Here is a 26,410-nt window from a genome sequence, read left to right as displayed (position 1 = left end):
CTGGCCATTTTTGTGTCTGTTGAAGCACTAAGTGATCTGCACCCATACTGTTTGAATAGCAAATATCAGTGCAGCATAGAGCAAAGGGCATGCATATTAGAAAACGAGCAGCCTCTGGTATATTATAGCATAACATGCAGCAATAACACTTGCAGGTTGCTGTTCTGTCATTATCTGATTGCTTTACAAAGGCTGGCTGCTTATCCTCAGTCTCATTTAGGGCAGGAAGAAGTAAGGAAAAGAAGAATGAAAGTAAAAAGCAAGCGAGCAATTTGGTAGTTTATATGCATATTTTGCTTGTAGCATGCTGAGTCAACTGTTTACCTGTTAGTAGGAAAGCGGCTAAAATAAAATATTGTCTTGGGTAGGTTAATACCGCATGAGGAGCTGTAGGACGGGGAAGAAAGTAGGGCAGCTTGTTTTGGAACTTGTGCGGAAGAACAAATAAAAACCCCCAATATACACATTCGGTTACCATATGTCACGCTTATCATAAAAGGCATCTCGGTGTTATTTCTTTGCAGGGATGCTTGAACTCCACAGAGGCAGACTTCCCCGCTGAAGAAAGCGCATGCCAGAGGTGCTGGGGTTGCCATTGGTGAGAGGAGCTTTCGTGCCTGTTGAGGCAGCTAGGGAGGGCGGCGAGCTCGCTCCTTCCCGTGCTCGCCTGTTTGATTGACGTTGGCTTCCAAATCGCTCCAACTGTGCCTGAAGAAAAGCGAAGGAGCATAATTTTGCTGAGAGAATTTTCCTGGCAGGGGAACGCATGCAGTGCAGAGAAACGTGCCAGTGAAGAGCCTGGAAGTGCAAGTCCAGGTGCTAACGCAACTTCTACCCAAGCCATGCTGTTGTGAAGTCCTGTTTCTCCAGCCGCGTCTTGCTCAGTGCACCAGGGCGGGCTGGACAGGGGCTGCCCATGGCATTGCAGCAGTCTGGGCTGGATTAGTTCCTGGTGTGTCATTGCTTCAGCTGTCTGAAGAACTGAAGAAGATTGCAGGGAAGATGTTGGACTTGAGCTTCCTAACCGAGGAGGAGTATGAGAAGCTGATGAAGGTTCTGCAGAGAGATGCAGAGCTGAAGAAGAAGGATGGGGATCGCATCAGGTGAGAGAGCATGTAATAACAGCCGGACGTGAGCTTCCCCGGGGGGATTTTTTAGTTCTTTTAGAGAGGAGTGTGTGTGTGTGTGTGTGTGCAACAAGGAGAGATGCAGGCTGCAGCAGCGCCGTCCCTTCTTGCTCGGATCCTGATGGATCTTTTCATGGCATCTCCTGCTTTCTCAGCCATCCTGCTGTCGCTGCTGTCCTCTCTCTGCAGGACTGCAGGGCTGGACTCTCCTTTTGAGTTAATCAGCAGCCCTCAGAGACGCCAAGGGAAATCATCCCTTTCCTGCTCTGGGGAGGAAGATGCTGATTTCTCAGTGTCAGAGGTCCGAGCAGGGGAGTAGCTGCTACCTTGTTTTTCTCACTCGGTAGCACAGAAATCCCGTAGAGCGTTTTAAAATGAGACTTTACATCCCCATCTCTGCTTTGTGTGTCCCCGGCAGTCTTTGAGGTAGGTGTGTATGCAGCATCCGTCGTGCAGGCAGAGAGGGGCAGTGGGAGGCTGCATGATCTGCCCAAGGTTTGCGGGGAGCCGTTTTAGAGCCAGGAATCGCTCTCAGTTCAGCTCACTTGCCACTGGCCATCCTGGAGCTCAGGTCTGGTTGATCGGGATTGCTTGTTGCTGCTGTCACTTTTTAAATGCCAGCCATTAGACCATCTGGGTTGACAGTATGCAGCAGGCTCAGGAAGCTGGCACCGAACTCTCCACGGCAAGAAATGAGTAGTTCAGTGAGCGTGGATGGCACCGCGCCAGTTTACCCCCGTTAAGGATGTGAGTCTTCGACTTGCTGTTGAGTCAAAAAAGAGTAAGCCCCATGTAGGAGGGATGCTCAAGGCTTGAAGGGGGAGCGGGTAGCTTTGCGGCAGGCTCCAGGGAGCGTGCGTGCCCTGGCCTCTGCTCGGGGGTGAGAGCTGGGGAAACTGAGAGCTGGTGGTGGCATGCAAGCAGGTGGGGCTTGAGGGGTACGTGTCTGCATGCCCTTGTATCTCCCCTGAATGGAAACAAGGTTTCAAAAAGGTTTTCTCTTCTTGTTCTTCTTTTTTTTCTTTTTCTGAAATGCAGTAAAATCTCTGCTCTGCAGTGGGGGTTTGGGGAAAAGAGTGTTTGGATTATTTCAGTTTTGTTTCACTTCTCTTTGGAAGCTGTTGCACAGAAGGCTTTCATCCGGGAGTGAAGCGAGTTAGATCCTAGCTGGGGCGGTGCCGAGTGCCCCTTGCTGTCAGTGTGGCTATACGCAGTAAGACCTTTGGTGCAAGCGTGGACATGCCTGGCTCCAACACAACCTGCCTGCTGGGGGAAATGAAGTCAATGACATTATTGACAGTGACAATGACTGCTCTGGTGCCAACAAGATTACCATATGCTCCTACATCTCCTCTGGCCCAGCACCTCGAGACCCTCACGGGGGCAGATGGAGCCCTGATCTGGATGGGAGCTGTGCAGCTCCCTGGCTGTCAGTCCCGCTGGGCTGTCCCCCCAGCACTGCCTGCAGAGCCTTGAGCCTGGTTATCCCGTACCTGCTCCCTTCTGGCCTTTAGGCAGCCAAATGTGACCCTTCAAGGCTCCACGCTTATCTGGGGTTTTGCCCCTTCTTCCTGCTGAGAATTGGACTGAGGTGGGAGTTTCCTCTGGCCTCTCCGGTTTCGCAGGGACCCTGAATTGCGGTGAGCTGTGGGAGGCAGCGCCAGCTGAAAGGCAGCTAATTCAGCAAGCTGTGGTGTAAAAACAAAATAACCGGAGGAGGGTTAAAAGTACAGGCTAGCAAACAGCGTACTGATGGATTTAAGTGCCAAAAACCAGCCCTGGGTGTGCCCGAGCGAGTTACAGTAGGAGAAGCTGTGCTCAGGAAGGAGAGCTAACTGTTTGAGTGCCAGAATTGGCATGGCGGGAGGAGCAGGGAGGGGAGCAGTGTCCGGGGAGAATGCTGCGGGGACACATTGCTCCCCTAAATAACAAGATTTATTTCCATGGTTTGCATCAGATTTGGTCCAAAAGGCTTTGCCGCTCGTAAAGAGATTAATAGACAAGTAAAGCGGAGAAGTGCAAGACCTGCAAACAGCCGCACCCCTTCCCAAACCCTCAGGGCTGCAAAGCATATGGACAAATCTCCTTGCCAGGTGACTCTGATTTGGATCTGTAAAATTTGGAAGAGGTGAAGGCCTATGTTTACAAGGTGCTGTTCCCATTTCAGATAAAGAATAAATGAGCTTTTGTTTTAATGCTGGTTTGGCCCTTGTGATTGCAGAAAATAATCTCTGGATCCTTCATAGTAGCAGACAGGTGAACCATATGGACAGTTGTTATGAAGGTAGCTCAGGGGAAGTCGAAACCTTGGAGACCTTTTTGGTGTGTAATGTTCTCATTGACTTCCAGGCGGATACAAGCCTCCATCAAGGATGAAAAGAAGAAGAAGTTTGTGACAGGTGAATGGTTTTCAGAAGTGAAGGCAAAGCGGTTTCAGGAAGACTTAGAGGGGCCGGATCTACTTCGCGCATCGATTAGAAGGAAAAAGGGCAAACTAGAAAGTAAGTATGTTAGCGTGCATCTTAAGAAAACAAATTGATGGACCAGAAAACAGTGGTCAAGTATGGGGGTCTCCCTGTACTGGGAGCCTGTTGGGGACCAGCCTTTGTGTTGTGATAAGAGGATTCTCAGCTAAGCTTTCAGTACTAGGAAAAAATACCTGATTATCAAAATCAAAGAAAAAATTGCAGTGTGGCAGAGGACTAAGGCAAAAGCTGTTTACCAGCTACGTGCAGTAAATGCCCTTTCACCACTTCAGCTTCTTTCTTCCAAAATATTTGTTTGTCAGAGGTCACTGGTGTAATTTATTGTCGTAGAAGCAACAAGGGAAAGTGGTGATGTAGGGCAATTTCTGGCATCAAACTGATATGTGTGGCCCAAACACCCCCTCAATTCCTGGAGTGCTCTGACGAAAACAGCCAGCCAGCCGCTTCTGCAGGTCTCCAGGGTGGTGGGGTTCGTCAGGTCTCTGCAAAGGGAGGGCATGCCTCTCTTCTCCTGGCAAGTATTGGCCCACTGTGAGAGGAGACTGATGGTCCATGCCTAGCTTTTTACATGGGAATAATTCCAAGGCACAATGTGGTTTTCAAAGTAAAAAGGGCTTTGCGGCCAGGTCTGAGTGGTACCCAGGCTGCTGTGCCGTAGCAAGGGTATGTCTGGGGCCATGTGCTAATTCGAAGCAGATGTATGGCGTGTTGTTTGACATGCAGATGAACTCTCATGGTGGTGTGTAAAACAGGTCAAATCAGGTTTGTCTGCTCAGGGCAGAGAAGAGATCAGCCCCGTGTGAAACAAGCAGGACTGTGCTTTGCGTCCAAATGTAACCAGCCTGGAGCTGGCACTTCGTGCTGAACATTTGTGCAAAGCAGAACTGGGGATGATTCACATCCAGTCTTCAACATGAAGACAGGCCAACCGACTCCGCAGCAGGACTGTGGGACCGCAGCCCAGTCTCACACAACCTCCTTGATTATTTGTTGGGGTGGGTAATCACAGGTACTCTCAGACATGGCTGGTGCGTTACTGGCTGCTGCTGCTCTGGGGAAGCCATAGCCCTGATAGCTCTTAGCACGGTCTACCATGGTCCCTAATATAAGGACCCTTTAACTGGGCTCTGTTCTTTTGCAATAAAGGCTACTCATAGATAAAGGGTTATCTGCCATCTGTCCAAAACTCAAATGTCATCTCCACCGGGTCAGCCCTCTTTCCTGGGCCCAGCTGCCCATTTCTGCTGTGGGGTAGCAGCAATACAGATCACTCCTTTGTTTGGTGGGCCTCCTTGGCCAGGATGTCTCTGTAACATTGGTTGCCTGGTCTTAGTATACCCCTCTTAGCTCCACATTACTTAGACACATTCTCAAAGGTAAACGCTGGCTAGGGACTTCACTAACTGAGAGCCTCATTTCCTTTTTGCTTTTTACTTATCCTTGACAGCTCTCATAACTTAGCATAGATTCATTGGAGCCTCTGATGCAGAACTGGCCCATCATATTTCATATGAAGTTGCTTTTATCCTTGGTATTAAGGATTCATGATGTCATTAAATTTACTATTTTATCATCCCTCCAGAATGCTAAAACATATAAAACCTTTTCCAGCTCGACAGAGTTGCTTGGCCATTTCTGCAGAGCATGTTCTGCTTTTTGAGGATGTGCATTTATGCTTGCACCCCCTTTGCATGAAGAGACGGCCGCTTCAGCAGCCCCTCTGCTGGGGCCCAGGTCAGATGAATGCTCTGTCATCTGCAGCCCAGCTATGAATTGGATTCGTCTGCCGTTTGCCTTGCCAGGGGCATCAGCCCCTTTAGCTTGCAGCCCATTCCAGGAAAGCAAAATTTGAAGTACTGTTGGTTTTTGATTTAACTTTTACTGCTGATGTGCGCGTATGAGATGTGGTCTCAGGTTATTGTCTAAAATAATGTCCTTATTAATATAGCAGTAATATGCAAGTTATGTTTTTGCGTGTGCTTTACTTGACTACTACTGTTTTAAGAAGGAAGAAGCAAAAGTTACTAAATTACTACAGGAATTATGTTTAGATTTAGCCCTCTATTTCTTTTTCAACTTTTTTCCTTCCCTTTCTCTTTTTCTGTTCTCACTTATTTTGGTAAAGCACAGGTATAACATGACTTTATTCCTTCCTCTTACTTTGCCCACTGCCATTTTACAGCACTGGTTGAGGATCAAGGTTCTGCAGCTAATATTTTCACCTTGCTCTTGCCTGTTGCGTGCTCAGCTCCTGCAGTGGTTACCGTATGGATTGCCTCCCTTCACATGTGAGGGCAAGCACTTCTCTCACTGACTTGTCAGCAAAAGTATTGCACCAGTGAGAGCAGTGCTTGGCCCGTCAGGGAACAAGGACGAGGCCCCTTTACAAACAGCTTGGCCATGCAGCTCACGTTCAACCTGCAGCAGATGAGGTAAGGGCCTTCGCTTGCCATCTTGACACCTTTTTTTCTTCTTCTGGAAAGATCGGAGTCATTCACCTTCTGTCAGCTTTCAAGGTGATGAAGGGGTGTGTGTTCATTTAGCCAAATCAGTGTAACATGTTCATGACTTCAGGGCTGTTAATCCTGATTTAAGTCTTTGATGACTGTGTTAGGGAGTGAAATGAGAAAATTCCTGCATGGAAAAGCCCCGCTGAGATAATTGCTGGCATTTGCTTTGCATGGTAAATGGGCTGAGGAGGGGTGGAAATTCGTGCCCGCACAGGAAAATGCCCAGTGACCTTTTCTGGAGGAGGTTTTAACCTTCGGAAGGGAGGGTTGCGTGGATCCCTAAGGGTCTTCACAGTTGGTATTGATTATAATAGAAAGCACTAGTAATCGGCAGTAATACAAATCTATAAAATAGATAGATACCTTATATTTAAACTACAGCCTGCAGAGCTGCACAGATGGATGAATTTGGTGATAACTTCTCCTTGAGCTTGTGTGCAATGGATGAAAGCTAAAAATCATCTAGGAGAGAGACCATTTTATCCACCTGCCGAGGCAAGTCAGCCCTGATGGCACGGTTAGCCGTGCTTTCCCAAGCGTTGAGTGTCTTTGTTTTAGAGTGATAGGAAATAAGTAAAGCAGCTAAAGCATTAGAGCAGGAGTGGCTGTATACATATGTGTATAAATATATGTATGGACAAGTTAAACTGGTCAGGCCACTACTAATTTCTGTTGGAATGTGCTGCTTATTCTGCCTCATCCTAAAGTTAGCAAGGGCATTTTGCTTGTCTTGATGGACTATAACGTACTAATAACCTATTTGTTTGTGGTTATAGAAGCCAGGTATAGCTGTGTCAGTGGCTGAGCCATTTTGAAGGGCAGTGATTTGGATGGGAGGAAGCGAACACCTCCCGCTGCCTCTGCCGGGGCGGGGGGGGCTCTATCTGAGGGGGAACTGTCAGCAAAAAGCAAATATGATGCAATGCCTTTGGAGGTGGAAGTGAGGTGAGAAATGAATGCAGTCGAGGGTTGTCAAGGTCCTTTCAACCGTGACAGGCAGAGGGAAAACGTGGGAGCTCTGTGTTTGGTTCTTCTACTACCTGCTGGCATCTCCCTCCCTTGGGTCTGGGGCAGAAGAGGAGGACGTGGCTCACTGTATAAATAAACACTCCTCAGCGTGCCTTCCCGTGCCTGCATGTGACGTGGCCTGCACGTGCCACCAGCCATGCCGCGGCTTGTCTCTCCCAAACCGATGTTCAGTGATGCTTTTGGCACATCAACGTCTACACGGACAAAATGCAGTCCCTCTCTCAGAAACGTGCTCTCTGAAACAGGCTCGTTCTTACACAACCAGACTCTTGTCTTCCAGCAGGAGCGACTTCCCGACTTCCCGCTGGTGCGGAAACCACGGGGCCACCCAGCTGCCATCTCATGCGTGTGCCAGACGCGTGGTCCTAACGCAGACAGCCCCGAGCAACGCCTGCCGTGGTCCCCTGCACCGCAGGGCCGGGCGCTGGGCGGGGAGGAAGAGTTGGGACTGCAGCATTTTTCTCCATGGGGATGCCCAGGCATGGGGGAACGAAGCTCCATCTGTGGATATCCCTGTTATCCGTGGGCTGACGGTGCTGATGCCGGATGGCACCACACGGGCAGCGCCGGCGTGACATGGGTATCGCAGCCTGTCCGTAGGGCCGATCAGCTCTTGGGCTTAGGGCAGTTTTCTAACCAGGTAACAAGCGAGGCCATGTTATTTAATGTCACATCTGAATCCTTTGAGCCTCTGATTCTATTGTATTGTGTAATGAAATAGATCTTAAAGAGATGTGGCAGTTTTTGTAACAGGTAGATTTAATCTTTAAAATAGACCTAGCTGCATGTGAATAAATATGTGCAGATCTTGTTGACCAGACTAGTTTTTCATCGCTATTTGAGAGTTTAATCCTTTTGGTTTTGCAGTAGCAAGAAAGCCTGTTTGCCAGCAAAATGTCTAATGCAACTTTATACCCTGGCAGGCTGCTCCAAAGGTTACCGTCTTCTATTGTTTTTCTTTAGGGTCTTTGAGAGCTTAGAAGACATAGCTGAGCCTTGTGCCAGTAAAAATAACTGGGATCTCCTCATTAACTGTATTGGCCTCCTCCTTTGTTTGCCAAGATTGCATGACTTCGAGTCAAAACAGGAAATGGCTGAATTTAAATCCTGGAACGGATTAACTTTATTGACAGCCACGGTAGTGTCCTGCAAAGGTTTCCAGTGATGCGACAGCTCCTGGCGCGAGTCAGGCCGAGGGCAGCTTGCTTTGGCCTCTCGGACCCGTGGGCTCTGGGGCCAGCAGGCAGAGCCCCCCGTCAGCCGTCCCCTGTTAAATCCCCAGGGGTTGTGCTGTGGGACTCATTTAACAAGCCTTTTCTTTCCCCAAATAAAACACACCGACCATTACAAGTTTAAATAAATGTCATTTCTCAATTGTCTCTGTTGTATTACAGATGAGGCCAACGAGCACATCTGGACGGGTCTGGAAAGCAAAGCTGCCCCGAGTCCTGCCTTCCCCGAGCGCGCTGCTGGTGCGGGAGAGGAGAGGTAACCGCCGCTGCGCGTGCAATGCTCTGGCTGCTGCTCTTACTTCTAATGAAAACTGAATGCTACCCATTAAAGCCTGGTCTTTAATTGAGTTTCCAAGACTGTATAAGTAATAGGTTATATAGGGTATTTTTAAAATGCTTTTTCCAGGAATTGTCAGAATATCAATCTTCCCCTAATAACCAAGTGCTAATGTGCTTATCCCAGAAGGGTCTTTTCCTGCATGATTTGATAAGGGGTCAGTAAAATGGAAGCTGTCTCTAATGTCAGGATATTCTGGTTAGTTTTTCAAAGTAATTATGGTTTTATTTGTTTAATTTTTGCCATGGAGCAACACTAACAAAATGAACTCTTTGAGGAAACTGCTCATTTCCTGCTGGTGCCAACCTCTGTGTCCAGTGCTCAACACTCTTCATCAAGGCTTGGTAGGATTTCACATTGTGCTGACTGAGCAGAAATACCCACTAAAATCACTCCGATGAGCAAATCAGTGACCTCACTCAATATGGAGAAGCCATTAACATATTCACATATTCATTTATTGTTGCTCCCGTCTCATTTGCATTTTTTTGTCAGCAGAATGAGGAATCATTCTTCACAGGTGGCAATTGCTCCAGTTGAATATTAAATATGGGCCTTGACGCTTCCAAACCTCTTGCAGCTGATCATCAGGTGTTGCTTAATGAAGGATCCAGAGCCAACAAGCCCGAGATGCTCCTGCTTTACCAGCACAGAAGTGGTCCTAATGGCTTTTTTTTGGATTGATTAAATCCTGAAAAGCTTGCTTTGTTTTTCTCATTCAATCCTAAGCACAAAGCATTGTCATCTGAAATCTCACCAGCTTGACTGCTGTTCTCCATCTAGAGAGCAGCCACCACTAGACACTCCCAAAGGTGGTAGAAACAGTCACGTAAACTGCCTGGGTTATGTGTTTCTTCCATTTATTTACCAGGCAGTTAGTAATTAACTTATATTCCAAGTGTGAAGATTTATATCCTGTCCTATAGTTTTGCCCTAACTATTGTTGTCAGCATCATTCCTAGAGTTTCTAAATCCTCCGTCAGTCTGGTTATGCCTTTGGCCTGAACTTATGCCTTTGGCCTGGGAGGTGTGGCCTGTTCCTTCCTGGGCCGTAGCATGGAAATGCATCTCCCTTCTCCATGGCCCTTGGGCTCTTCTGGCACTGCTGCTTCCTGGGTTTTTCCCTACGGTTTTCTCCCAGAAGGGGAAAGCCTGAATAAACCTAGGAGTTGACACCATTGTTTTTATTGAGCAACTTCTGTACTGACTGCAGTGGGAGACTCATCCTTACTCCCAGTTCAGGCCATTTAACGTGTTCCCCAGTCCTTCCAAGCAGAAACGGAGAAAATAAATGAAGGCACCAGCACCAGGTAAAAGTCGCAAAGTCGCTGAGCAGAACTGAGATGATGTTGAAGTCACCCTGCCAGGCACATCACTACCACTGATCTCCTTGCTCAGGTGTTTCTCCTCTCCCACAGATCCAGCACACCTGCTCCTGATACCGCAGAGGAGCCTAAAATCTTGCCAAAACCGAAGCCGAGACTTCCTGTCCTGCTGTCTGCATCACACAAGGTAGTATAGGCACAGCCTCTGCACTTTGTTTCGTTATTCCTTGGACCTTCACACAGTCTGTACCTACTGGCAGCAGCTCCACAGACTGCCTGCCCTGCTGTCTGTGCTCAAATAAAATACATTTTTCCAGTCTTGCCTGTTTATATACACTGATAGGGTTTGTTTTCCATTCAGAGATCCAGTATACATGATGTCTCTTCCTCAGAGAGTGACACTGGAACAAGTCCATTTGTGGCTGCAACAAACAGCTTGCATTTGTCTAGAAAAGGTAAGGTTTTTGCTCAGTGAACTATTGGCGTTTTTGTTATTCAGCATTAAACACCAAGAGACAAGATGCTTTTTTGTGTGTGTACAAGTGAATAACAAAGAGTATTTCTTACCTTGGCGTGTAAGAATGGGCTGCCAACATTTGTATGAATTATGCCCAAGGCAGCAGGGACCAAGAGAAAAAAAATCCAATGACTAAAACTTCTCCTGGCTCTCAGTATGTTTTAAATTGAGTGCTTGGCTCACAACTCCCTAACCCACAGATCCAAGTTACCTTCTCTCTCCTGCCTTGAATGTATAGTGTATTTTTGGTACGCAGCAAATAGCCAGTAGGAAAGCTGTCAAACTGAAAGCAAAGCTGCAAACAAATCCCCAACTCACAGCAACAATTTAGAGCTCAGTGGATTTTTTTCCATGTCCTGTTGCAGAGAGAAGGGTTGCGGTTCTCAGGGCTTTCTTCAGATGGAAGGAGGCTTGCTAGAGTCTCAAAATGGGGGAGAATTAGGAACATATTGGTGGTTTCTGGAAAGTCTCTCTGGCTTCCCTTTGAGAAGCTGCAGGCCAGACCTTCCAGGGAAATACGATGTGATGTGGTGGGACAGGCTGTGAGCATTTGTTGTCGTTGTAGGTCATGGAGTATCTCCATTGCCCACCAAGCTTTCAGAGGATGCTGTGCCTCAGCCCAGCAGTGCAGCTGGCACCACAGCAGGGGCAAAAACTCCCCCCGAAGAAACTTCTGCTCCCAGCAAGATACCAGTTAAGAGGAAACCAGGCAGAACTTTCCCCACATCCGAGCAGTTTGTGAATCACGTGGGGCCAGCAGAGAACAGCCTCGCAAACAGAAAGCTGCTGGCAAGCCCCAAACCACTGACCGCAGAGGGGGAAAGCAGCCAGGCCGTGAAGCAAGGCGTGAACTATACAATCTCATCAATGAGTAACAAAGAGGAGGATATCGGTCTCGATCGTGAACACTTCAAGAACTTGAAGAACTTCTGGGAGAAGGGAGCAGACTCCGTGGCAGTGGGAAACGTGCCGGAGGACCCGGGCTGGGTGGAGGCAGACGGCAGGCAGTTCAAGCTGTGCCGCTCGCTCTCTGTGCAGTCTGGGCAAGGCCAGAACAGCGAAGAAAAACCCGGCGTCTTCACCAAAACCAGAACCCCCTACAAAAGGACAATAACCTTGTCTTCTAGCGAGGAAGAACCAAGCTATGTAGCCCCTGCAAGGAAGGGCTCGGTTTCTGTCGCTCCTAGGTCCACGTACGCCAAGAGCAAAGGCGGCCTCGCTACAAGAAATAACTCGCTGAGTGAAAGCAATGGGAAGCCGCTGGTGCCAGAGGAAGAGAAGGCGGCACAGCGCTGCTCCAAGAAATCCAGATTGCCTGTGCGAGCGCCTTCCGTCAAAATCGAGTCGCCTACCAGAGAAGTGTCTGGCAGCACGCTTGAGCCAGAGACGCCTACAGACGAGCTTGTCGTGGCAGAAGAGCGCAAGCACGCAGCGAATTCCCTGGCGAGCAGGGTGCAGATACTGATCGAGCCTGTGCTTACAGATGGTGAAAACGATGATGAGAAAGAGGAAAGATCTGATTTGGGCACTCATGACAACATGGAAGTAAATGGAGAGCTACCCGAGGAAAAAATGTGTGAGTCTTCAGACAAGCAAACGCCTGATGAACCAGCCAGAGAGAGAGAAGCTGTTCAGGGAACGGACTCAGCTGTTTACTCAGGTACTGAGGGCTGTAACCGCACCCTGTGAAATCCCAATAGAGTCATCCCTAAGCCTGTTTTCTTCCCTAGCCCTTCTGCATTTTGCACATTTTCTTCATTTGCCCATTTATCCTATATTGCAATTTGTGCAGAGTTAGCATGCGTGGAATGTGTTTAGCAAACAGCTCTGGAAACAAACCTTGTGTGGCGCGGTGCAAGTGTAAAAAGGGGCAGTGCCATGTTCCGTTGCCTTCCTCCCTGCTACCAGCCCTCGTGCCTTACCTGCAAGCACCTCAGCTCGGGACAGCCCTCCATTTCTTTAGTGCTACCTACAACAGGTCACAGGAACTTACTTTATTTCACTCACTGGGAAGACTGTACTTTCTTCAAATGTGGGGCTGGACGAATTCTTTGTGGTGGTAGAGATAAGGCTGACACAAATAGAAAAAATAAAGCGTGAAGCAAAGTGTTTAATAAATACATGGGCTTTTAGGCTACCTTGATATAGCCGCTGGCTGTCAGTGTTTAAATGACATTTTGGGTCTTTTGGGAGTCCACAAGTGAATTTGGATATTAAACTGCAACCAAAGTGGACTGAACAAGGCGTTTGATCTTTCTGGGGTCTGATAGCATCTTCTCAACCATGATGGTGTCGATAGTGTCACCACCTTGTTGGTCTCTCTCTGGGTTTGACGGGCTCTTGTAGTGACTGTTAATAAGAGCAGAAGTTATTGTTAATTGCAAATCCGTGTACACGTGGGCTCTGATTGCCCACAGCTCTGCTCTCTGCCAAGCAGAGACCTAGGAAGAGAGAGCTCGCTACCCTCTTTTTGCAGATTTCCTGTCCTCATATACCTTGGTAAGACCTATTTGAGAGGATTTTCTATAGACTCATCTGATTTTGATTTTTAACTGTGTCATTTCTTGGCTTATTTCCTACCTCTTATAACATTTCTGTGAAAATCCTGAGTTGCACTTCAGGTAAACATAAATATTTCCTTTCTGTACCAGATCATTCTTATATGTCTCAGGTTTTATGCCTTATTATTACATTCATTTCAGAATGATATTAGCAGATGGCTGTGTTTTACTGGAAGCTCTTTGCAAGCGCTGGTCTGTTTTAGGGACTGGGTTAATCTAGTGTTTACATTTCCCATCATAGCGAGAAGAGTTTTTCTCAGGGAGAGACGTTAAAGCACACCGATGATTTGAAAGCAGCCCTGTGTAATGTAACCGCAGTGTGCTCTAAGCAGGGTGAACAAGCCAGGAGAGACACACACACGCGTGCTTGTTGACACACTGCCCACTTGTGTTTATTTATTTACCATGTTGATTTGGCTTTTCATGTATTCCAGAGGAAGATGGGGATCATTCTGCTGCCGCTCAGGCACTGGCCCGAGCAAATAGCATTAATCTTGCAAAGAGCATGGTGAACATTTACACAACCACAGAGAGTGAGTAGCATCTTTCTTTCTCCATTTTGGTTTATGTTCCCTGAAGGTAATATATTATGCCTGAGTTCTGCATCCCTGGTGCTTCTATGCATGTACCAGGCAAGGAAAATGATATATTGTTTCATCATCAAATTAGAGAGCTTACAGTGCCTAAAATTTAATTCAGAGCCAGGAAATTGCAGTTAGATGGATGGTATGTTACTCAATGTCTTCAGCAAAAAACACAAGGGCTTCAAAGGGTTGGCAAGAAGCTTGTACCCGTCTCTCCTCTTCCCCCGCCGAGTGCTGTGGGAGCTGCACGGCAGCCTGCGCGGTGGATTCATCAGAGGTGCCCCAGCTTGCATCCAGCGTGCGAGCCATGCTGCAGACTCCCGTCACGTGCTCACTGGGCTCGCACCTCACCCAGAGCAGACCCCGTTTGCTGGCCTGACCTCCTCAGCTACCAGCTGGGACATACTTTATGCTGGCAGTTTCCCCCTGAGAAACCAAGACAAGCTAAGGAGAAGGCAGCCAAGAAAGCTGCAGCAAACCTGAAGAAGCCCATGGCCAAGAAACCTGTCTGTGCCACCAAGAAGCCCAAGAAAGCCGCAGCCAAGGAAGGGGGCCTGAAGGAAGGCAGCAGAGAAAGCCAATAAAAGTCCCCAAAAGGTGAAAACTGACAAGCCCAAGAGGACAGCTAAGAGCTTTCCTCAAAGCAAAGCGGTAAGGCCAAGGCTGCCAGGACTGAGGTGAGAAGGCTGGGAAGGCAGTGCCCGAGAAAGGGTAAAGCCGCTCAGAAGAAACGACCAAGCCTGTTTCAGTAACAAGTAAGCCCGACCCCTGGTTGTGAGAGGGAGGGGAGTCCCTTTGGGGCCGTGGCAAAGGCAGCCTGCGGGCGGGATGCCCTGCATCGCCCTGTCACTGTGGCCACCCCGTCCCGTAGCCTCGTGCCAAGTGCATGCCCCGTCGTATGGTGCAGCAATGTCATACAGCACGGTGGCTCGAAGCTTCAGGTCCCGCATACATTGCCGTTCAGTGATGCGGTCTTCACGCAGACAGCCAAGATTTTAGCCTCCCCTTATTAAAGCTTATTTAGAGCCACAAACTGCATCCTCAGAAACCCTCCTCTACAGACTTACACTTACTTGTTTGCAGTATAACGGGTAGTCTGCGGAGAGGGCACGATTTAATGCTTTGCTCATGTTTGGAAATAAAAATAGTAAATATCAAATGCATGGTAAATCATAGAAAAGGAAAATGCCAAAGAAGCTCTTGGGCATTTTGAGCACTGAAGAATGTATCATCATGGCTAACATGCTAAACAAGTGTGTCTATGTGCATGCATGCTTATGCACATGTATCATCTTCTAAAAACAGGTTCTTCTGGGCTGAAGATAGTCATCTTCAACGGAGTTACTGAAAAAAGATAAAGATAGAACAAATAGGTTTTATTTAGATATTTAAGCAGTCCAGTAACCATCTTTCTAAGTTGAGATGAAGCTTTCTGACTTTTTTCTCTTAAATATCAGGCTATCGTCTACCTCTTTGTCTAGCAGAGTATTTGAGAGGTGTATGCAATGGTGAAGTTACAGGTATAAATATTGTACAGCTCTTTTGTACAGGGCAATATGCCACGAGATGGCAATGTGAGCGTGTTTGGTTTCTTTGACAAGGAGGCAGATCTCTATGGCTTTAGTCTAAATTAAATCTACCCAGAGAAAGTGGTGCAAACAAGATAGAGATCCTCAGGCTAATAAGTGAATTAAATTAGCCAGTAGAGGGAGTTTGCACATGCCCACCCATTGACCGAAACCATGTTGAAAATAGCTTTAAGAGGTTAGCTAGCAGTTTTTGCTTGGGGAGGGGCAGCTTCAACGGCAGATGACAGAGATGGGGCAAGTGGGTGGTACTCCAATGCCTCCCACAAGCTTTTCCTCCTTCCTTGTGCCCTTAAACAAAAATGTGACTTTCGTATATTTTCCTGACGCTGACAAGCTATCTTGATACCTTTTTTTGTTTGTACCTACAGCATACAATAAACCTCATTTGATACCCCATCAGTTTCTTGAACCTGAAAGAGTCAAAGAGCTGAGCAGATCCTCTCCTCTCCTGTTGTCTGAGGTAGGCTAGATGCCAGAAATGGCTGGAATAATGCTCACAGCATCCCCTGAACGGCAGTCAGTTTCACGAGACTGTTTCTCCTGGACACCGACAGTACTTGCTCTAGAGCATGCCTTGGTTATGTCATACATCAATGCGAAAAGCCTTAAGAAAAAAGCCCCCCCAAACCGAGACCAACCCTTCTATCCCAGAGGAGTTTTAGTGTTTCCCTCTGTCTCAAACCACACTATTCCGTGCCCTTCCCAAGAGCCCAGGCGGTTGCATGCAGCTCTGTTTGGAGGCAGTTAATGATGACGTTCGCTGCCGGTCAGAGGGAATGCCTCTGGGGAGACTCCCCGCGCCCTCCTCCACTCTCCTAACCTGATCGCTGCTTAATGGGACTCTGCTGAGCTATTGGTTTTTTTCTGTGGTGTTGCAAAGTGCTCGTACGGCAGAGCTTAAAGATGCTTGTTATTTTCTGAGCAGACTGAATCAGACACGGCTTCGGAAATCAGCTTCCAGTTTAACAAGCACAAAAAGACGCCTAGCGTTGGCAGCCACTCGTCTGACATGGCATCTGTCTCCTCGGTAGGTATTTAACGCGTACATCTTGCTAGATAGGGTTTCTCAGTCGGATGCGGTGCCACTGCATTTAGGCTGATACTGATGATGTGGCCTCCGGAGTATCCTGTTGGTTTCTGCATGGTACATTATTAAAAGAATGGTGATGGTTAATTACTTAGTTGCGTTAAAGGAGTGTCTCCAGGTACCATCTCAAATTAGAGACCCACTGGGTCACTGTTAGACAAATTCACAGTAAGCGATAGCCCCCGCTCCGAAGTGCGGATGCTCTGAAGCCTGGCAGCGTGCAGGAACGAGGGGTGGCCTTTTTCGGGGTGGGGAAATGAGGCACACAGCTATTAAGTGACATGTTTGTGGTCCAGCTCCGAGAGAGCTGAGACTGCAGACGGGTGCCCTCTGCAAGCTCATCCTTCACTTTATCAGCAAATTTGAGGGAACTCAGAGTTGGACAGCAAAAGTGTGATGTAGAGCTTCAACTTCTAAGGAAAGCTGAAAAGAGCTGAGTGTGTTTAGTTGGGCATTTTTAAAAGATTGTTTAGAGACAGTGTTTTGGGAGGAGCTGCTTAGAAGTGCTTGAATTTGCTGTATTACTGTTATAGGTATCTCCAAGGTGTATATGTGAGATTTAAAGAATATATGCGAACCAAAGCTGGTAGAGAGAGGTCATGAATGTAGATAAACATGTTAAAAACTTGTTTATAACTTTTTGTTTATAACCCTTGAACTTTGGGGCACATGAGTCCTTCTCCTAGTCTGGGAGAGTCTGGGAGCCATAAATGAGCCTTTTGTGTCCAAGTCACCCAGGTGTTCTTGAAAATCTCGCTCAGGATTCTCTGCTGGGGTGAATATCCTGATGGGATTGTAAATGCGGCTCCAAGGACTGAGAGGAGATGTTTAGCAGGTTCTGGTAGGTTATAATAGAATGACAGTCATAACCAAAGGAAGTAGGGGAAGACAGAGAAGAATTGGGTTAATTACTAGGAAAGTTTTTTGATAAATGTTCACGACTGTACCACAGAAAAGTGCCAAGAGGGTTAGTTACTTGCTTTGTAAACGGCATTAGCTTTTATATTATCCTGTCAGGAATCATGATTGGTGCAATCGAAAATTCTCTCATCTTTCTGGAGCTGTGGTTTTTGTTTCTGCTTCATCACTTTCTACCAGTGAAAGACAAAGCCTTGAAAAAAGAACCCCAAGGCCTATGGGAAAATGCGGTTTGTTCTGGGAAAGCAAGTGACTCTTGGGTGCCTAGTTCCCGATTTATACCTGTAGAAATGTCATTTTGCTATGCCTTTGTGGCACGTAGATGCAGGCAGGCTGTCTCTGGTGGGACAGTGGCTCTCCGGGACAGGGGTTATAGCTATTTATGTTTTGTACAGCTCCATGCACACTGTGAGCAAGCAACAAGATAGTTTTTCCTATATTTATAGTCTGATATAGTTCTTACTAGCCTATTTTAAAAATCGATTGACAATTGTGTGACTGTATCTACCAGAAATAAGAAGTTTATATACAGATAGTTAAGTTCTCTCAATATATTTCTTTCTTGGTGATGAGACTGGGTCAGGATAGCAGCTGTTTGTACTGTAAGCATAGGGAAAGGGAAGAGACTTGTGTGGCCCCCCCAGTAATATTTGACTCCGTTTCCCAAAGTTTGGGGATTTAGGGATGAAAAATCTTCTGCATTTATGGAGCATTCAGGAGAATAGTGCTTCTAAGTCCTGGGCTAGGATAGCACATCCTTGTGAGACCCTTATTTGGGTTCTCCAACCCTGGCTTGTTTGCGCACAGCTGCAGATGTGTACCATTTCTGTGTCAAGGACACAATACTACACAAGGACAGAAATTGCAGATTATTTCTCTGGGAATGCACTTTTCAGACTATCATCTTTGTCCAGAAACCAAGTCAGGAGGGTGCCTATGTCATTGGCACTGACCTTGCTCTTCCACCTGGCAGGTGAGTGGCAGTGTGCTCAGTGTCTACAGTGGCGATTTTGGGAGTGTGGATGCCCAAGGTACCGTGGAGTTTGCTCTAGACTATGATGAGAAGAACCGGGAGTTCCAGGTTCATGTGTCCCAGTGCAAGGACTTGGCTGTTGTGGATGAGAAGAAAGGCAGATCTGACCCGTGAGTGACGCTTTGGTGCCTTGTGACTTCTACATTGCTGAATTTTGTGTTCTGGAGGATTTTTTTCTTATGTTTTCTCATTTTAAATGTCATGGTTTCTTCCTTCCTTCAGGCTTCTGGTGCATGCTTACTGCTGGGACTTTCCTAGCTGATGGTTCTGGAGCCATTGGCATCAGTAAATATGTTGCCACAGACTTAAATTTAAACAGATTGAGAAGCTTTGATCACGACAAAGACAGTTCCTGTTATCACTGGAAAATGTTCTCTCTGTGTCCATGTGAACCTTGATCTCCCCATGGTGAATACATTTGGGTAATAACTCCGGTGATGCAGACACATAACTAAATGAAAAGAAAGTCTGTAAAGAAGTGCTGTTACGGGCACAATGGTAGTTGTACAGAGGTTAGTGATCTCTAGTTTGAAAGACGATGAAAAGGAGCTTGGATTTGAACCCTGAAAGAGAGACTTAAAGACATTCCACCTCTTTCTTCCTCTCTAATTTCACCCTGATTTTGAATGCACAGAGATGCTATAGTTATGGGCATTTCAGAAAATGGATATATGGCCTTGCTGGCTTCCCATATTGCCTAGACAGCTGCCTGTTCTGAATGTTGGTGGCATCCACCCATCTCCAGTGAGATTTATAACTTCACATGCAAGCCAATTTAATATCCTAGCAGGTCTCTTCATTAGTTTTGCCTTCAAAGAGTCAACTCCAGGTCTTTTGTTTCCATGGCACTGTTCACAAGTGTTGCCCACTTATTGGAGCTTGGTGATACAGAACAATATCCAGCTGGAGTTTGTTTTCTTTCCCAGATATGTTAAAACTTACCTGCTCCCAGACAAAGCTAGAATGGGTAAGAGGAAAACTTCAGTGAAGAAGAGGACAGTGAATCCCATTTACAATGAGGTGTTACGGGTAAGAACAAATACATGCTCTGAAAACGTGTGTTGTAGCAGGCACCCATACCACGTCAGGTCTGGAAAGATCCTGCCTTCTTGGCCAGGCTGCTTCGCCTGCCTCCTGCCAGCGCTGCACTGCTCTTCCCTTGGGTCTGTGTGGGCAGAGGTGCTAAAGGTTTCTCTGCACCCATCTGTGCGGCACCCAAGATTTCTCTGTCAAAACCGCACCGTGATCTTTGGATGCGATAGGGACCTGTGCTGTCTTCAGCCAGAGCAAGGGGTGTTCTTCCCTTCCCTGGTGCAGTCACGAGGCGTGGGACTAGTAAGAAAGGTCTTTGTGATCTTACTCATCAAAGCATAAAGGATTATTTAACAATGCTCGGGCCTGTGTTGATAATTCTTGAAAGAATATTGGGTTTTGCCCTGTGATGAACGGAGCACTAGGTCTCCCTGTGCTCAGCAGAAAGGCTTTATCAGGGTAGTAGTGTTGCTGCAGGACAAAAAAAGAGATGTTCAGAGTGAGGCCCATCCATTAGCGCATGTGTGGAGTGGGTTTGAGTGTCTCAGAGCTTATTCAAGCTTTTGAGTAGTTTATTTCTGGTTGTGAAAGAAACAGAAGAAAAATTTGAACAATCTGACTTCTCTTTCTTCCTCTAGTATAAAATAGAGAAAATGGTATTGCTGATCCAAAAATTAAATCTCTCCGTTTGGCACAATGATCCGCTGGGACGTAACAGTTTCTTGGGAGAGATCGAAGTAGACTTGGCCAGCTGGGACTGGAGCAACAGGAAACTCAACTGGTACCCGCTGAAGCCCCGAGTAAGTGCGTCTCAGCTGCAGTCCTGCTTCCTAGCCCAACCCTGAAGCCTTTAGGGGTGGCAGAAGTCCTTCCTGACTCCTCCGAGGTCTTTGGGTGGTGTGGTGGAGCAGAGCAACTTGAATTGTACCTAGGGAAGCGCAGTAAAACACCCACAAGCCCTGGACACGTTAGTGCAGTATTCAGTGCTCTGAACACAGGCCCTCTCGGGTCTTATTTGGGGACTGATCTGTAGGGACACGTTCCTAAATGTGATCTGACACTAATCAAGAGAAACTCTGACATGACTTTGCCTCTCTCTCTACTCACATAAAGACCATCCCTTAAAAACAGACAGCAGAGTATGAGGTGATGCAGTTGAATGTGCCTTGAGAGGTAAATATTCAGGTGCCACTTTCTGTAAAGCCTGTACAGCTTCCTGCGTGCTTCTGGGTTCAGAGGTCTGACTTGAGATCCCTTTTCCGAAAATAAAGGACATTTGTATTTCAGAATGAAGATGCTTAATTATGTCCAGCTGGACGTGTCTGGAAGGGCAGCCTTGCTCTGAATCCTCAGGCTTTTGGTTCTGAGGGACTGAGTTTGAGAACAAAGCCACAAAGAAAGGAGCTGCCCTGAGAACGGGCTGCCCCAGCCATGCAAAATCAGAGTTTGTCCGTTTGTGTCCCTCCATTGAACTCAAAAGCTGTTTGCCTTGCTATGTTTACACAATCCCTCGTTTAGTCAATCATAACTCTTTCTGTTTCAGAGCCTTTCTGCTGTTAACGGTGTGGATCATCGAGGAGTGATGAACTTGTCTATTAAGTATGTCCCTCCAGGAAGCCTAGGTAAAATGTGTTTCATGCATTAAGAAGTATCGCCCATATGTAGACATGCAACTTGCAATGCCTCATCTGTTTAAGGGTTGGTTAAAGAGTAATCTCATTAGAGCAACATCTTAGAGATCAGCACAAAGGCACAACCAACAGTGCTCGATAGCACTATCTGCAGCCTACATCTGATTTTCACGTCTGGATTTATTGGGAAAGTGTCGGGGAGAGAGGAAGGGCTCAAGAACCTCAAACCCATCAGCTGTTACGGGCACTGTGGGCCCTGTAGGGTGCTGTGATGTGGTAGCAGCAACACACAGCCCCTCTTACTGTGGGGCAGGCACAAGGTTGGGTTTGCCCAGCAGTTCCTTCTCCTTTCCCGTTTCAAAGCAGCACCAGCACATTGTGTCAGGAGCCCTCCGCAGCTGCAAGCGTGACGGGGCCGGTAGTAGTGCTGTGGCACCCAGGCAGAGGGGCACAGAGCTCGCGGGGGAGCGAGTACGCAGAGAAGTCATGTTGCTGCTCCCTCAGGTCCCTGGGGAGGAATCCTGTCATTTTGCTAGCTATCGTAAAGACCGGCGCGACAGTTTTTCTGTTCTCCTAAATGGCAGGTCCCAAGAATCCTCCCTCTGGCGAAGTTCACATTTGGGTCAAAGACGTCAAGGACCTGCTGCAGTTGCGTCCTTCTGGAGTTGACTCCTTTGTGAAATGGTAAGTGCATGAGCGTGGTATTGGCTTTGATCCTGGGTCTGTGCCTCCACAAAGCGGTGTGTTTTCTTCTCTTTGCTCAGGCTCACCCAGCTGTGCCTCCATACTGTAAAGCCTTCGTGTTGCATTGGGCTCTGTAGGAGAGAATTGCCCTTGTTTTTCACTTGTGGCCAAATTAGGAAGATCCTTGCTGTGATAAAGCTCTTGGTCAATCACTGTCTGTGACTCGCTCAGTGGTTTGCCTCAATAACATCTGAGTGAGAGGAATACCTGGGCCCTGCACCTCGGCCCGGCGTATTCACGTGAAATTGTGAATTTTGCCTTAATACGGGCTTGCATGCAAAGTTTGGGAATTTGTTAGGGTCTCGCCAGAACTGACATACAGACAGTTGGATTCTGCTTTGGCCTTCTCCAGAATTTAGTATGTGCGTGTTTTCTGCAGCCTGCAACATCAGTTCTGCCTGTTATATAGGAGAAGGTGCCGCAATATTCCAGAAAATTAAAAATCTTTTAAGGGGATTTTGAGATTTTTTCAGCGCTTTGAAGTGCTCACCATGTTTTTTGTATATTTCAAATCCTTACAGAGTTCTCCTGCAGAAAGATTTGCTGCTCCAGAAGCCTAACTGACCATTTTGAAATACCCTCTTAGGCATCTAAGTAATGAAAATTTATGAAAATAGAAATATGTGAAAGTAATGTCCATTTTTTAATGTAAAAATGTCAATTTGAAAAAAAAAATTGCCAAAAGCAGGAAATTTTAAGCAAGTACCCTCCTTTCTGAAAACATTTGCTTTCAAAATGGATTTTCTTGGCAAAAAAAGTTTCATCCAAGAATTAGGAACATTTCCCATTAAATCTACAGAGATTTCTTATGCTGATACCCAATTCCTCCTTTCTTCAGAACTGAGGCTTGTCCAGACCGAGGAACTTTGTAGGAACAATTCAACTCTCAGGTGATATTCAATACTACACGCTGTATTTTTTTCTCCTCCCAAAGCTATGTGCTGCCAGACACCAGTAAGAAGAGTTACCAAAAGACCCGAGTCATAAAAAGAGACACAAACCCCGTTTTCAATCACACTATTGTATACGATGGCTTTCATACAGAGGATCTAAAGGATGCTTGTGTTGAACTGACCGTGTGGGATCATGAAAAACTTACCAACCATTTCCTTGGAGGAATCAGGCTGGGCCTTGGGACAGGTAAGTGATTTCCTTGACATTAAATGAACACTGTTACCATATTGCTGAGCCACAAGATATAATGGGAAGTTGCAGAGCATTTTCCTGTTGGGGAGAAACCAGGGATGGGGAGTCTCAGTAACTGGTGAGAGTCTTGGTACTTGCACTGTGTCTTGGATGGAGGGGACCCTGGTACCATGATAGCAACCCTCTATTCCCACATTTTCTGCCAACATCAGCTCTGAGGTCTGGCAAACCTCAAGAATCTCCTTAGGTCCATCAGAGAGTTTTCCTGCTGTTACAGGAAAACAGGCTGCGTTACAAATCAACATTATATTGGTGTTCCTCCCAGGGAAGAGCGCTCGGAGATGAGCCTGAATGCCATGTGGGGCAGCACCACCTGGTGACTCTGTCCACGTCACCTCCTCCCTTGAAATGCTTTAGTAGCAGGAATAACTAATATTTGAAAAACAGGGCGAGCTACACTAGTTGGTCTGGTAGGTAATCAGTACTGAGAGTACACCAGCTGGAATTAAATCACAAATTGGAAGAATGGATTTGTCTGGGTGTAGACTAAGGTGTTACTGTTGGGGTTTTGTTTTGTTTTTATTTAGACGATGTAGTGCTGAAAGACCTCAGCAGAGGTGCCATTTACTCCACTGGGAGACATTCACTGTCTCTGGGAGTTGATGGGGTGAGGTTCCAGTTCAGAGAAGGACTTAGACCTGTGCTTAGCTGGAAGTGTTTTACTTCAATGGGGTTATTCAACCTTGAAGTTAGGAAAATTGCAATATTTTTAAGGTACAGTTGTAAAGAGCAGATGGGACCATCTCCCATTGTCCAGCTGTCCATCATGGAGGTTTGTCCCTCTCTAAGCATCCTGTCCTAGCTTTCAGTGTACCCCATGCCTAGGCTTTGACAGATAGCATGTTCATCTTTGTATTTTTGTAAGTGGGATATCTAAGGTTTTCTAAACTATTTATTGTTAAGCAAGAGGGCTCTCTGAGAGGTGAAAGACAAACAGAAGATTTCAGAATGTTGCAATGAAGTTATAAAATAAAAATGTTGTCGTTCCTTGGGGGTATCAGGAAAAGGCTCGTAGTAGCTGGAAGGTTGCCTTGCAGGTGCACCTATGTTTATTGGATTTGCTTGTGTGTTCTCTGTTTCCAGTCTCTAACATGTCACCAGGAGGGCTGTGAACTATTCAGTGGGAAGTGGCAACAAGAATAAGCTCATAAGCAAGATGTAAAAATACCAACCCCAAGATAAGCTGTGATCCAAATTTAGACCTTTATCTCATTGACAAGTAGTTGGCACGTAAAAATTTGGTTGAATAATTGACTTGGAATTAATGTACACACTTTTCTGCTATCATATGTTTGATTCCTATATGAATGAAGTGTAGAGCAAGAGAATTTTGACAAATACCCTACCCTGTCCACAAGAAAATCTTTTAAGGGGAAAAACCAAGCCTTGTAGACCTTCTTTATCATTCTGAAAGATGCAGAAAGGGCTTGAGCCCAATATTATTTTCCTTGGCGGGTTATGTTTAGGGTTCTTGCATTGTGTGGCTTTTACAATGACTTCATTCTGAACTCTGGTGCAAAATGGAGGTCATTGGCAGAAGAACAGGAGGTGTGTAGGGTGCAACTTGCCGGGGGGAAGTCGGCACCTTTTCTGTTAAGATACTGCCTGCAACAGTTACGTCCTATTGAGTGTTTTTGCATGGAGAAGAAGCTCTTTGTGTAGCTCCCAACGTTGTCGTTTTCTTGTTCTTTACAGGTTTGAGCTATGGCATCTCTGTGGACTGGATGGACTCCACGCAAGAGGAGGTGGCCTTTTGGCAGGAGATGATGTCGGCTGCCAATGAATGGATTGAGGGATTGCTGCCACTGCGCTCACTGGCAGGGAGGAAAAAACTGAAATAACCTCCCATTCGTGCCACAGAAAGGCTGAATGTGTTCATTAGAATTAGGAAACTTCCTGCACCGAGGTGACAGAGAACATCCACGGGGCTGGCAAGTGTCAGGTGAATAAGGCAACTGATGAGCAGCACTTTGGAGGTGTTAAATGTTAAGTACTAATTCCCTGACAGAGGACACGGAAGATGCCAAACTGATGCTATACTTGATTTTGACCAAGAAGAAACTTAATTTGCCTTTTTATTTAATCATTTATATTCAGTGTCTTTGCATTCCATTAAGCTCTGGGAACACTGGCAGAAGGAAAAGGAGATACAGATATTTTTATTTTTTTACTGTTTCTTGTGCCATTTTTTTTTTTTCTGTGCAGAGGTGTAGTTGTACTAAAGCAGCAGCATGGTATTATTCATATTCCCCTGCAAGTGGTACACTTTGTACTTGATGTAGAAGTGCTCCAAGTCACCAGCAGCACAGTCTGAGAATGGGAGCTTTGCATTTGTCGCTGATGATAACACGTCTCTAACGTGAGGAAAATTGAGATCCAAGGTGAATCTAAAGAAAGAGAGGACTATTGGAAGCCGAAAATGAAGCAACCTGAGGAGGATAACAATGAGGACTTCAATATATTAATTTCTTTCTGCTTTAATATGAAAGAAAGATGTGATGGTCCTGCAGCTAGTGGGATTTTGCAACGAGGGGCTGTTTTCCTAGCTTTCCCACAGGCTTCCTCAGTGATTTCAGGCAAGTTTCTCTATGAAAGGACAGTTTCAGTGCAATATAAACTGAAGTGCTTGCCCAAATGTAAAATACGGTTACGTTGCTAACGGGCCTAATTGCACCTTTGAAATGCCTTGTGTGCAAAACATTTCAATATGAAATAACGAGGTAGGAAACGGTCTCATGTTAGCCTGGCACAGCGGGTCAGGAAAGAAAGGTCAAAGCCACGCTGGAACGCAGGAGATGTTGGGAGCCGGTGGGAGAGGTAAGTAGGGAGTGAAGGAAGGCGAAGGGTAGCTGCAGAGCTCGGGTTGCCTGGGGTGCTCTCCTGCCTCTGCCTGCCCCGCTGCCCGTCTCGTCTTCCTTTCGCCTGACGCCTGTCAGCGAGTTGTCCGGGGCTGGAATTTCCTTTTTGCCAGTAGCTTGCAAGAACTTTGCATCTGGCACATTAACCGTGGCAGAGTGGCGTTGTGAATGCATTTTGAAACGCGGCTTTGTAATTTCTATTTTGGATGTACATATTGTGATTAAATGGAATGTTTTTCTTTAGTCATCAACTGGTCTCCTTGTACCTATTTTTAGCATGGTCTGAGTAACGAAAAAGCAAGCAAAAGAGGTGTTAAATTTTGTCATGTCAAAATGAACCATTTTTGCCCAAGGGCAAGTGAAATGTCACGGAGAAATATTTTTTGTAGCTATCCTACCCTGGATTTTGGTTCTGTGAATATTTTGTTATTCCTCTTTAAGGTGTTGATTTTATTTAACTCAAGCTCAGCGTAAATTTTCAGCTTAGCAAAGATGGTTGTAAATAAATGAACGGAAAAATGTACGCTTGAAATAACAAGACTTTTTCATGAAATGAAGACATTTGGGAGATAGCAGCTTTCATAAAAATAAATACATTTTAAAA

The 26,410-nt window shown here is 46.4% G+C and overlaps 1 protein-coding gene across 2 annotated transcripts; it reads left to right on the top strand.

Moving 5' to 3' along the window:
* The first annotated feature begins 535 nt into the window (after positions 1–535).
* Positions 536–26,292, top strand: LOC142415216 (synaptotagmin-like protein 2). 2 transcript variants are annotated; one of them, XM_075513274.1, is made up of 16 exons: positions 536–1,103; positions 3,477–3,628; positions 8,547–8,640; positions 10,140–10,233; positions 10,408–10,501; positions 11,129–12,223; positions 13,559–13,657; positions 15,666–15,757; positions 16,223–16,324; positions 18,276–18,445; positions 19,262–19,364; positions 20,006–20,167; positions 20,911–20,989; positions 21,583–21,682; positions 22,677–22,882; positions 24,644–26,292. In XM_075513274.1, the coding sequence occupies exons 1-16, from the start codon at positions 1,003–1,005 to the stop codon at positions 24,787–24,789; spliced, it is 2,889 nt and encodes a 962-aa protein (XP_075369389.1). In that variant the 5' UTR covers positions 536–1,002; the 3' UTR covers positions 24,790–26,292. The 2 variants fall into 2 exon arrangements, with proteins under 2 accessions (XP_075369389.1, XP_075369390.1); XM_075513275.1 differs by lacking the exons at positions 19,262–19,364; positions 20,006–20,167; positions 20,911–20,989; positions 21,583–21,682 and having other exon boundaries at positions 18,276–18,333; positions 22,691–22,882.
* Positions 26,293–26,410: the final 118 nt, after the last annotated feature.

This window comes from Mycteria americana, chromosome 10, assembly GCF_035582795.1.
Source record: "Mycteria americana isolate JAX WOST 10 ecotype Jacksonville Zoo and Gardens chromosome 10, USCA_MyAme_1.0, whole genome shotgun sequence".
NCBI classification, from domain to species: Eukaryota; Metazoa; Chordata; class Aves; order Ciconiiformes; family Ciconiidae; genus Mycteria; species Mycteria americana.
Note: the sequence above shows the minus strand (reverse complement) of the source record. Positions and strands in the feature narration are given on the sequence as shown.